Source organism: Piliocolobus tephrosceles, chromosome 1, assembly GCF_002776525.5.
Source record: "Piliocolobus tephrosceles isolate RC106 chromosome 1, ASM277652v3, whole genome shotgun sequence".
Classification (NCBI taxonomy): Eukaryota; Metazoa; Chordata; class Mammalia; order Primates; family Cercopithecidae; genus Piliocolobus; species Piliocolobus tephrosceles.
Window position 1 is genome coordinate 215,675,965 of NC_045434.1, and position 12,967 is coordinate 215,688,931.

The window sequence follows — 12,967 nt, forward strand, 5'->3', positions numbered from 1 at the left end:
CGTGCACACTGGATGTGGGGGCAGGACCACCTGCACCGACCCCAGCACTTGGCTGGTTCAGGGAGGCCAGTGCAGTGACTGTGAGGGGCCAGCGATCCGTGGGCCCTCTGGGAGGAGACCTCTGTGCCTCACGTCCCCCACTCCCTATAGAGTCCAACCCAAGGGAGCCCAGCCTCGTGTGGAGAGCAGACTGAGGTAACGGAGGCTTTTGGGGCCGGGGCTGTGACCTTCCCAGAGCCAGCTGGGGAGCAGTCCTGGGGCTGCCCCTTCCAGAACTCCATACCCTGGAGTGGGTCAGAGTACAGGAGGAGACCTGGCCCTGGGGGAAGGGGCTGCAGAGGGGCAGGGAAGGGCACCGGCTTGAATGGAGGGAATGGCGACCCATCCCCTGGGTGTGGCCGCGTCATGTTGATCCAGGCTGTTATTTCTCACTCATTAAAGATGGTCTTTGATTCTTCACTGAGGTGTCCTGTGGCCCACGAATGTCAGTGTTGATGTCGATAAAAATAGCCGCTGGCGGGGCAGGCTGCCCGGAGAGGGATTTGCAGCTCTCACTTGGGGATGGCCCACATGAGCGCGAGTTCTGGGCTGGGAGCACGTGTGTGCTGTGTGCGGTGAACCTGCTGTGCATTCCGTCCCTCCAGATGTGCCCCGGCGGCCCCTTCTCCTACTCCCAGTCGCCTCCCCCATCCCCATGTCAGCTTTCTTCAGCCTCCTGTCTATTTTTAGCTCCCTTCCCCAGGGCCTGGCTGACACGGATGCAGCCTCTCTGCTTGGAGATGCATCGCCATGAATATTTTATGCTGGGGGCTGCTGCATGCGCTCAGGGCAGCTGCCAGCACTTCCCTGTCTTGTATTAGAAGAGGCCAACTCAGCGGGTGAAGCCAGGCCTCCTGGTGGCAGTGCCCTCTGACCTTGGGCAGACGGGGGCTGGAGAAGTGACCTGTGGGGAGGGACAGCAGGAGGCAGGCGGCAGCAGACAGATGTGGGAAGGTTTTTCAGCCTGCGGCAGGGTCAGAGCCCGTATGTCTGCTGAAGCGGAGGACGTCCCTGGCACCTCAGGTGAGGGCGGTACTTGCCTCTGATTCTTGCAGGTGTGGGCATTGTAGCCTCTACAGAACCAGGGAGTTAGGGCTGAGAGCTTGTGGGTCCTAGCTTGTGGGTCCTAGCCTGAGGAGGAGGTATAGACAGGGCGGGGTGCGGGGCTCGCCCAGGCCCCTGACCAGGGAGAAGCCTGTAGCCTGTTCCAGGTACACCATGGCTGTCAGAGCTGAGTGAGCGCCATGACCCCACTGCTTCCCCAGGCACACTGGGGAGGGGATGTGTCCCCCGATTAGCCAAGGCTCCAACTGTGCAGCCACATGATGCAGGGTAGGGTCTTTGCAAAGCAGGCTTCCAAACTGCAGCGAGCCCATCCCACAGGGTCTCCCGAGGTGGCCAGGCCAGGACTCCGAGCCTCAGTCTTTAGCCACTGAAATGTTTTCTGGATGGAAGTGGGAAGCAATAAGGAAGGTGGGTGCGGCCATCTTTTTTTTTTTGTTTTTTGGTTTTTTTCACTCTATCACCCAAGCTGGGGTGCAGTGGTGTGATCTCGGCTCACCGCAACCTCTGCCTCCCGGGTTCAAGCGATTCTCCTGCCTCAGCCTCCCGAGCAGCTGGGATTACAGGTGCCCGCCACCATTACTTTCTAGTTTTTGTATTTTTGGTAGAGATGGGGTTTCACCATGTCAGCCAGGCTGGTCTCGTGATCCACCTGCCTCGGCCTCCCAAAGTGCTGGGATTTCAGGTGTGAGCCACTGTGCCTGGCCTAGGTGTGGTCATCTTTACCTTGCCTTTTAGAGCTGCCTCATGCATAGCCAGGGGAGTTCCAAGAACACAGGGAAAACGCACACTTTTGAGCTTTGTTCACTCTGATGTGCCCCAACCTGGAAGAGCCCCTGAGACCCTCGGGCAGCTTCACGTTGAGGGGTCCCGCCAGGCCGGAGGCCGTCGTCAACAGGGTTGCTTTCCGGTTAGGAAGACAGGGCAACTGGATGCGGAGGCTGCTGCCTGTCTCCTGGGTGGGCAAGGGACTGGAGGGTCGGGGAGGCTTCCTCTTGGGTGGTGCCTGGGTGAGGTCATCGAAGCCGGAGCCTTCAGGGAATGCCAACGCCTCTGGGAGCTGGTGCGTCTGCTTACCTTCCCCAGGCAGGAGGGGCGCCAGGCAGGGAGGCACTCGTCCGGGGTCGCGTGGCCAACAGGCCCATCTGGGACCTCACTGCCTGGGAAAGGGGGCCGCTCGCTGCCGTCGTCGATGCCACTGTACTTTCTCCCAGCCAGGCCCTACGGCGGGGTCCTGGGAGGAGCCCCGCCTGAGAACCCTGCTGTGCGAGAACCTAAACCCTGGGAGTCCCAGCGCGCTGCCCACCCACGCTACGCTGCCCACCCGCACCGCACTGCCCACCCACACCACGCCCACCGCACTCAGCCCAGGGCCTTTGCTTCAGCCCCAGATGATCTCAGGACCAGTGCTGGGCAGGTGACTGAACCTCCGCAGGCCACTGTGAAGTGTGGAGGTTAGGGCACATTTTAGCGCGAAAGTTTTCCACTCCAGTTTGATCCTTTTGCCTCTCCTGGGGCCTTATGTGAGGCGTGGCCTCAGCACAGACCCACACAACTTTCAGAAGGCTCTGGAACATGGCACCCACCTCACTTCTGCTGCTGCCCCATGACCTCCTTCTCCTGGCCTCAGCTGATTCACCTGCATGAGTGCAGGGGCCCGGTAAGCCCCGCGCCAGCCGAGAGGACAGCATGGCATGGGCCAGAGCGTCTGGAAGGAGGGTACTGTTTGACCTGCTGTCCAGCCGGAGGGGCAGGATGGGCTCCAGGGCTGAAGTCAGTTGAAAGGCCCTCTGCAGCCTTCTGGAAGTTGTCTACCATGCAGTGCTGAGGGCCACAGCTTTGTGACGCACCGATGTGGGGGCTGCAGACAGGGCAGGCTGGAGATGCCTCTTGGCTGTGGCTGTCTTGAGCTGTTGCCAGGCTGTTGCCCAAGTCCCCTCTCCCAGCCACCTCAGTGATGCTGTCGCTGGAAGATCCCTCGCCCCTTTGCACTTAGGAGGAAGCATGGGGCAAGGCTTTCCATGGTGGTGGCCGCCGCTCCGCACCTGCAGGACCTGCCTGACCCCAGGCACGGTGTGCAGAGGGGCCTGGGGTCCTGGCATGGGCCCCATTCCTCTCGAAGAAGCCTCAGGAGCAGAGATGGCCATTCTTGACTGTGTTCAGGCCGGGCCGGGACAAGAAGAGAGGTGCGGTCCCAGGATGTAGGACAGAGAGAGAGGTCCCCACGTGGGGCCTTGGTCATAGGCAGGGCCCTAGGGTCTCTGCTGCCTCAACATCCTGGACACCCCGTTGCCACAGGCTCCTGCAGGCAGGGAGGGGCTGCACCTACTCCCAGAGAATTTCAGGAGCAAAAGAGTGGGCGGAAGCACTGTGTGGTGGCCGCGTGCAGCCTCTGTGCGCTCGCTCTGGGATGGGCACTGCCTCACCAGTGTGCGGGCTCTTACACCTGCTTCCTTTGTTTGTTTGGCCAAGATTGAACTTTTGGAATAATTTTTTAATTGCTGACTAATTTAGGAAATTCAGCTGTTACTGGAGTGCAGAAGGTTGACGGTTTGTTCCTGGAAGGGCTTGGTGAGCCGCCTGCCGCGTTGGGCCATTAGTGAGGGAAGCCCTGCCCCCTCCCGCCCCCACCTTGCTGCCAGCCCACAGGCGTGAGTCATGGACTAGAATATTCATGAGGCTCAGAATCCAGTGTCCTGCTCTCTGTTCCTTTTGCCTGTGTTTAGCGGGAGTCAGTCTTGTGATGGGAAAATACGTGCATCCTGAAGCTGCTCCTGTCACCTCATTGGTTGGTGCTTGGGAACATCCAGTGGCCGGTGAGCCCCACGTGCCTAGAACCCGAGGCATGGGTACCGAGAAGGAGGTTGGCGCAGATGAGAGCATGCAGCCTTCTCCTCCAGCCTGGCTCTTGCCTTCCCTCTGCCTGAGCCCAGACTCTTTCTCCAGCCACCTTTCATGTTTCTGCCCTGCACGTGTCTCTGAAAGATCCACTACGTCCAGGCAGTCACACACTGGTCCTTCTGAGCAGCACTGGTAGGCAGCTCTTCTGATGCCACCTCGGCCTAACCGGCTTCAGGGGGTTAAAAAAAACCCACCTGGGCATGGTGAGCTGCTCATGTTCTCCCCATGAAGGTTTACAGAAGGCTCTGCTCAGAGCCAGGCCTGGGGGACATACAACAGAGTGTGGGGTGGAGCCTTGGGGCCTCTCTGTCCCCTCTGCTGTCAGATTTGTGAGCACTGCCAGGAGGGTGGCTGTACCAGGAGAAGCCCGTGGGTGGGATTTCCAGAGGGTTCAGTGAATCGACGGAGCATCCCAGCTAGACCCAGGGTGCTGTGGAAGGTGAGCGAGAAGCCTGTCAGGGAGGCCTGGAAGGGTTGTTGGGCTCACTTGAGGTCCTGGCCACGGGACTTGGAGTGTTTCAGCAGGGCAAGCTCGTGCCTGGAGTATCCGGGGGCTGGAGGCCGCCCACTTGGCGCTCTCAGCAAGGGGTGTGGAGTGCCCTGGCAAAGGCACTTTGCGGCCAGACACATGTCTGAGCCCTGCCAGCAAAGGTGCAGGAAGAAACAGGCCCCGGGCCCACATGGTGGTAGCAATGATGCAGAGGCCTCCCTGCCTGTGTGTGCAGGATCAGAAGCAAGTCCCCAGCATGGCCATAGAGCTGGCCCATCTCCAGTGGGATGGCCAAGCCTAGGTGTGCTGGACGCTCCCGTCTCACCTTTGTCGCTGTTGCAGGCTCCTGGTCAGACCCTCCATGGTCTGAGCCCCCTGGAATTTGTTGGGGACAGATGATACCAGTGTTGATTAAGCAGAAGTACTGGTTTTGAATCGTTAACATAAAGACCATCCCTATTTAGAATTAAGGCTGTTTGATCTGATCTTCATTTGTTTGATCATCATCCATCCATCCAGCAAATGCCTCCTGTGTCCAGGCACAGTGCTGGCCTCCAGCGGGACAGGAAGGGCTCCACAGGGCATAGCACAGAGTGGGCACTTGCAGAGCAGAGGTGTGCCGTGAGCATGCGGCTTCTGGCCCAGGCCTGGCCCACAGTGGGCACTCAGCAGGTGGCAGCTGTGATCATTATTGGTGTTGTAGGGTGGAGACCGCCATGTCCACACTCCCGGCACAGGAGCCTTGAGCCGAGCGTGCCGGGACCGCGGCACTCCGTGCCTGCAAGAGGGGCTCCTGAGAGGCCACCACCCAGGCCCCAGTCCTGATGCCTCTTCTCCCCTTTGTGGCGACGATCTCCCTGCCCCCGCCAGCAGCCTCCCGTTGGCCTTTACACCTCCTTTCTTGGCCCCACTCAGGGGCAGTTCTTCCGGGGTCTGAGCAGGTGCTGCTGGGTGAGGGGAGCCCCTGGTGAGGGTGTTTATGACTCTCCACGATGATGTCATTATTTGAGATTTCCGGCTGCTTTCTGCTGGAGGCTGGTGCAGTTCTGGGTGGGTGTGGCGGAGGAGGTAATTAACCCAGGCCTGCAGCTGCTGGGAGAGGCCGCAGCGGATGGCAGACAGGCTCTGCTAAGGCAAGGTCCTCGGGTGGAGCGAGACCCTGGGACACAGGTGCTTGTGAGGCTGGTGGTCCTGGTGCTAAGCTCACCATTGCTGGCTTCTCCATGCACAGGGCCCGTCGCCTGGCCATGCTGAGTGTCCTCAGTAATGATGTTTTCATTGCTTTTGGGATTATCCCAAGACCCCTCTTGTCTCCTGTTATAACAGGGAGAGGGCATGCTACATGGCTTCCTAATTAAGAAGGTCTGTGTCCCTCAGGCTTATAGGAAGTTGTTATATCACCACTGGAAACACTTTTTGCACCATTCATTAATTACAAAAAGGACAAGCAATTGATTTTACCAAGGGTGGAACTTAGTCACTCGTCCTCCATACCACGTTCCAAATGTGTGTTCTCCAAGCACAGAAAATGCAAAGTGGAAAACATTTGGTTTGCAGCATTCAGCTCTGAAAGCCACAGGCTTCCCCTCCCGTGGAAGAGAGCCCAGAAGACAGCAGTTGGCAGGAAGCACTAAGCGGAGGGAGGAAAAAGACACAGACCCCAGGCCCAGGCAGCCACCAGGCTGCAGGGGAGCCAGGGGCTTGGTACTGAGTGCCAAGCGGTGCTCCCTGAGCACCAGGGAGGGAGTGTACTGTCAACCTGCTACCCTGGGACCCTCCCCACACTTCTGTCCCCGTGGGTGGTCATGACACCCTGAAGGCCCTGCTGCCTTAAGGCGACCCCAGGCCATCTAGCCCTCCTTTGGGGCAGCGACTCACCAGCAGGGCAGTCCTTGGAGTAGCCCCCAGGCTGCACTTGGCCTCAGGTATTTGTGAGGACAGCAGGACCGCCACGCAGACACACACGCATGCACCAGGGACTGCAGACACACGTGCACACGCAGGTAGGAGCTCACATGCGCCAGCACCACAGGAAGCACGTTGCCATGTCACTTTGTTGAGTTCCTATTTCCAGGTGAACAAACCTGGCCCTGAGCCCATGGGGCTCAGAGTCCTGCTCCTGGCCATGCCGCCCCATCCTTTCCATCAGGCAGGTGCCCGGGATACACGGTGATCATGTGCCCTGAGCTTCCCTTTGCCACCTCATCTTTTCTCTCTGGCATATTCTTGGGGAGCCCCAGAGGCTCAGAGGAGCCTGCCTGAGGCCACAGGTGCGTGCCCGGCAGCTGGCACCACTGGCCAGTACCCCAGAGGCTCAAGTCCTTCCCTCACCAGCAGCCTCGGGGACTTGAGAGAGACATCTGTCTTCCCACAGAGCGTTCCCTCCTCCTTCACCCACCCCCAACCCTTCATTAAAAACAGCAGCAGCCAACAACGTATGCATTTATTTACTTTGCTGGGTGGAGGGAGATGACTGCGAGGAGGCAGCAGCCAGGCCCTGGGTGGGGCCTTGTGCTGGAGACATCTGCCTTGCTCTGTCAGCTTCTCACCCAGCGGGACAAGGTGGCCCCTTTGTCACTCGGGTAGGAGAACTATTTAGCAGAGCCACGGCCTGGAGAGGCTTGCTGCCCACCAGCAGTGAGCCAGTAACCTCCTACCATGGGACAGACACCGCCCTGCCTCCCTTTGTTCCACCGCCCTCTGGGTGGTAAGCCTGGGTCCTCAGGCACCTGGGACGTCCCTGCCCTTGACTGCCATCTTCATAAACTTCCACCCTGGAAGGATGCCCCGGGTACTCAGGGAGGAAGGCTGTCCGTGCCTTGGGGGGGCAGCGCTCATGGGTGGGCACTCCATCCAGTGACACTGAGGCTCCTGGGCTGGTCTGGACTCTGTCTCAGAGCCTGGAACATCCAGCACATAGCACCATCCCCGGAGACGGGAAGAGCAATGGGGCCCGCACAGGCTGTCACGCTCCCACACATCCATCCATCATCAGACAGCATTCACTTGTCTGAGAGCAGAGCCCGGCTGATGAGTTTGCTGCAAATATTAAACAGCAGGGCCACATCAGATCCACCCTGTGGCCCATTGCTGGGCACCGGCTTCTCCTTCTGCCTGGAGCCGACCCTGAGAATGACCTGCACACGGGCTCGTGCCCACCTCAGGCTGCGTATTAACTGACCTCATGAGAGGAGCAGCCACAGCCTTCAGCCTGTGGCATTGGGAATGCTTGATGAGGGGTGGGAGCAGCTGCAGTGGTTTCGGATAATGCGGCTGAGGGCAGGGGCGGGCCCCTGCCTGGGGGAGGCCAAGCTCAGCAAGAGGGCCAGGGTGAGGTGAGGGGAGGCAGGGAAGCCCCTGACCCTGGTTCACCGTGGACACCCTGCAGGTCCATCGCCTTCCTCACTTCCCATGCAAGAGTCCCACCCCTAAAAGCCCCTCAGCATAGGGCGGCCTGGAGGGCGGCCTCCATGCCCAGGTTTAAATGGAGGCTCTCCCCTGACCCGCTCTGCCACTTTGGGCAAGTTACTCAGCCTCTCTGCTTCACTTCCTCATTGGTAAAAGTGGAACAGTCATTTCTGTGCTGCTTGGTGGGGTTGTCAGGAAGACCCTGATATGCACAGCCTGCCGCACCCTAAGCATGGGTCGCACAGAGAATATCCCTTTATCGCTCTAGTCCCTGCCCCGGGTGCACAGCCCATGCAGGGGCAAAAGGGCGGGAGGGCTCTCGTCTGCAGTGCCTTCTGCAGGCCCAGAGTTGGGTGGTCCTCCCACGTCCTCGGCGGCTGGAGGGCTGTGGTCACATCTCTGGTAAAGATGCTGAGAGCTGTGGGAAGTTACTCATATTCCACTCCCAGGTGGTCCTGGAGGCCGGATCGTTAGGGGACACTGCTGTGTGTGGCTGGCAGAGGTGAGGACTGGGCTATCTGAAGCGCTGGAGGTTTTCTCGGCTCTTGGGTGCAGATCTCCCTGCCGTTCGGGCCATGCTGCATGCGTGGGGCCTAGGGCCCGTCACACACCTATGAACTGGACCAGAACATTTCGAGCATGGTCCTGAGTTAGCTCTTAGTGCCTCTTGGCGGGGAGTGGGGAAAATCGCACCTGTGCACGGCCCGGACGGCTCCGTCAGCTCTGCCCGCAGCCCACCACTTGTGAAGCCAGGACCCCGTCTCTTTGGGGCCTGGAGATCATTAGTGCCCGGGGAAGAAAGGAGGGGCTGGTTTTCCTAGATCTAGGTCTAGTTAGCTTTTTGCTTTTCTAGCTTTTTAATTATAGAAAAGGTCATACATATTATGCAAAAGTAAAGAGAAGAAAGAATTTCTCTGTCCTTATTAGCTTGGGGCCAGTCTCATGCGTTGACAGCCCTGACCCCTCCCCCACCACAGAGAGCTCTCACCTGTGGAGGTTTCCTCTTTTAACAGCTTTACTGAGATGTAATTACATGCCGTTCTGTCCACCCACTTACAGGATACAATTCAGCAGGTTTTCATCTATTCACAGAGGTGGACATCCCCCACCACAGTCTATTTCAAAACATTGTATCACCCCAGAAAGAAGCACCACTCCGTAGCTGCCAGTGGTCCCCCAGCCCCAGGCAACCGCAAATCCGCTTTCTGCCTCTGTGTATATGTCTCTCCTGGACATCTCGTATAAATGGGTGATAGGCAGCCCCCTGTGACTGGCTGCTTTCACCGTGTTGTTTTTAATGCCTAGTTGAACGTGGGCTGCAGGGAGAAATTTGGTCCCCACAGCCCTGCCGTGAGGTGGACATTGGCCCATTTTACAAAGCAGGAGTCGATGTGAGTCAGTGGTGAATCAGGATTCACACCCAGCTCCAGGATTGAGGATGCTGGGCTGGTTTCCAGGTAGAATGAAGAGACCATCCCAGGAAGGGCGCACAGCATGGTCGGGTCCCAGGGCGGGCAAAGCCTCTGCCTGAAGCAGCTCATCCCAGAGGCCGGGCAGAGCTTGCTTCCTTATGGAAGGGGTCCCTGGCCAGCTCAGTTTGAGAAATGCAAAAGTTAAACAGACTTGAGACGTTTCAGAACCTTCATCCCAGTGTACGTTGTTTATTGTAAGAGGCATAGATCCCCAAACCTGCCTGGCACAGACAATCAGAGAGGCTTCAACTCCCAGTGGAGTTGGGGAGGGAGCCCAGAGGATCTGTAGACACAGACAAGCAGGGAGGCGGGCACCTCCCGACCTGGCAGCCCTTCCTTCCTCAGCCCCTCTCCAGGGCCCTGGCCTTGGACGGCCATTCCCGCCAGTCCCCAGGGCACCCGTGGTAACAGCTCCCAAGCTGGTGGCATTGGCTCCGCAGAGCCATTTGCCACCTCTCTTCCCTTGGCCCCTCCTGGTCCTCTGGTCCCTGAGAGCATTTGGCTGGGGACTCAGGCACTTGGGGAACAAGTTTCTCACCAGTCTCCCACATCTGCACATTCCCAGGAAGTTCCCTCGTCGGGCTGGACCTGGCTCCTGTGGGCTGGGCGGGAGCTCCAGCTACGTCCCTTCTCACTCCAGCTGCCTCTCCTGGGCCAGGCTCACTCTCTCCTGCTTTCAAGGATTCTTTTTCTTTCCAAGCTCTTTGCCGTCTTTCCTCTCTGTAGAGGGCAGATACTCCACCAGCTAGAGGGAGGACCCGAGCCGAGGGGCCAGGCTTTCAGACTGGGAGGTGCCTGGGTGTGGTCCAGCCTGCCTGTCCCCGGCTCTCCTGCTCCCAGGGCTGCCACAGCCACTCCAAAGCCAGCAGAACCCAGTACCAACCCCACCAGGCCCAGTTGCCTCATCTCCCAGCTCTGGGACCCCACCCCCACCCCACAGCACTTGCTCTGCCTGCTACAGGGTCTTCACGGTAGGCAGGAAGCCAGGCTGTAGGCAGCTGCTCCTCTGCTGAGCCTCGGCCTTGGCCGCTGCAGGTGGACCGGAAGCTGCAGCTTCCCTCCACATCACCAAGCAGTTCCACAGGGGAAGGGGAGGACAAGGCCCCTATATCCCATCCTGGTGGCTTTGACCTTGCATTCTTGGCCATTTCAGATGTCCCCCGTTTGGGGCAGGGGCAGCTGGAGAGGGGGCAGGGCCCTGCTACACAGGTGTGGTCCGTGGGCCACAGCTTGTGTCACCTGGGATCCTGTTAGAAGTGAGTCTCAGCTCCCAGACCCACTGGATCAGAATCTGCATTTACAAGACTGGCAGATGACTCAGATGCACTTAAAAGTTTGAGAATCCCTGATCTAGCACGTTCTGCCTCGGTGTGCACAGAAGTCTTCAGCTGTGCCCAGCAGGATGTAGCCATATATGTCTTCAGGGGACCTTGTCATCTGCAGGGGCTGGGCTCTGTGCCCTCCAGGCCCAGGAATCTCAGGGGTCTTGCCCACTTAGAAGTGCTGCTAGAACTGAGAAAGAACATTTCATTTTCCCTGGGCTGTTTCAGGTCAAATTGCATAGCCTCAAATTTTATTTTTAAAAGTCAGCCAGAGATCAAACCGTAGCAGCGGGAGGGACTTCTTCAATAAAGTGTCTTGGAAAAGCAGTTTTCCTGTGTACACCGAAGACTCTTCAAAGGGGGACCAGGACCGCTGCAAGGAGCGCCACCTATTTCTTTAAATACCCAAAGATTCTATTGGCTCCAGGCTGGCGAGGTTTTGACAGTTTACACCTGGTGACATTTAGAGACCGATTTTGGAGAGAGCTGAGGGGAGGAGGCATTTGGTATAACTTGACATTACATCCTCTGACTGACTGCGCTCTCTCTTGCCAATATACCATTTGTCTATAAAACACTTAGGCCCAAAAATAGCTGTACAGTTTGGTGTCATTGTGGCTGAAATGAAGGGCAACTGCCCCATCTCTTTGGCTTTCAGACACCCTCAAAATGTCGCGATGAAATGTCCCAGAGGAGTTAGCACAGCTCATGAAACCTGAATTCTCAGCCAGGGTGGGGCCAGTCAGAACATGGCGTTGAGACACATGGGACCTCAGAAGTGACCACCTAATACTCTAGGGGTGGCACCTGCCCAGGGGCCACAAGACTTAGAGTGAAAGGGGGTGCCGTTCGTAATCACAGCCGGTCAACAGGCACGAACCAGGGCTGTCCTGGGCAGAACCCAGTCTTTGGCCAAATCCCGCCTGTTCAGTTGGCTCTGCCCCCAGAGCCATGAGATGGGGTCCCTGGGGTCCAAGGTGCCGCCTCCTGAGTGCACGGTCCAGAGCGTGGTGACAGGGCTCCCTCCCCACAAAGCAGACCTATTGCTCCCAGTACGGGGTGGGGCCTTCTCAAGGCCACAGGCAGCACAGCGTCTGCCCACTTCTCTCTGGGGCAGTGGCCATGTGCAGCTGGTTTTCCCTGGGAGTGCAGCGAATACGGGGTCCTCTTCCTTGCCACTTATGTTCAGCTCCCGTGTTTCATTACTAAGTGCATTTTCCACCAAAGTCCAGTAGCAAACAGGCCCTGGGCTTGGAGTTCACCTGCTGTGAAAGGTGGTGTGAGGGTGTCACAGGGCTCAGCAGTTCCACTGACTGCTTCTGACCCGCCATGACCTTAGTGTCCCCTCCGTGGAGCTCTGCCACCCGTAGCTCCTGCGACCCCTCAAAGCATCTCGGCTGAGCATATTCAGCCTGGTCAGTGGGCCCATCAGCAAGATGGGACATGAGCCCCATGCCTCGTACCTGGCAGTCCCAGGAGGCCAGTGGAGCCGAGGCGTGGTACTCTGCACCCACCAGGGCTGGGGCCCCAGGCGAGGTCACAAGACCATGGCACTGGTTCTTCAGTGACCCTAACCTGCCTGTCTCTGTGTGTGGTCCACAGCCCGAGACCGAGGACGAGAAGAAGCGCTTTGAGGAAGGCAAAGGGCGGTACCTGCAGATGAAGGCGAAGCGACAGGGCCACACGGAGCCTCAGCCCTAGATTCCCTCCTCCTGCCACTGGGGCCTTGAGTAGCCATGGCAGCGGGCCCAGTGTCCAGTCACTTAGAAGTACCCCCTTGGCCAAAAACCCAATTCACATTGAGAGCTGGTATTGTCTGAAGTTTTCGTATCACAGTGTTAACCTGTACTCTCTCCTGCAAACCAACACACCAAAGCTTTATTTATATCATTCCAGTGTCAGTGCTACACAGTGTTGTCCCGAGCACCGGGAGGCATTCTGCAGAAACCCTTGGGAATGCTTCCGAGCACGCTGTAGGGTGTGGGAAGAACCCAGCACCACTAATAAAGCTGCTGCTTGGCTGGACCCATGCATCCTGGGTAGTCATTTGTCCTGGGGGGCTGCTTTCCCAGGGGGTCTGGGATGTGGGGGCTCCCGCGGACAGTCTCAGCCCTCCCAGCACCTGTGTGTACCCTAGAACCTCAGGCACAACCACACCAATGGGTGTCCAGCTGGTGACTTGCTGGCTATGAATGCCCATTTCCCATGAGGCCCTGGTTTGGTGTCCTGGCCCCAGATACCCCAGCTCCCTGGACCTCACAGGCAGCCCTGAT

The 12,967-nt window shown here is 58.2% G+C and overlaps 1 protein-coding gene across 1 annotated transcript in view; it reads left to right on the forward strand.

Moving 5' to 3' along the window:
• The window catches only part of ACOT7 (acyl-CoA thioesterase 7), a 102,141-nt gene extending 89,422 nt beyond the window's left edge, over window positions 1-12,719 (forward strand). The window contains exon 9 of the mRNA XM_023215211.2: window positions 12,297-12,719. Coding sequence (XP_023070979.1) covers window positions 12,297-12,395 — 99 coding nt within the window. The 3' untranslated portion in view covers window positions 12,396-12,719. The remainder of the gene's footprint in view (window positions 1-12,296) is intronic.
• The last annotated feature ends 248 nt before the right edge of the window (window positions 12,720-12,967 follow it).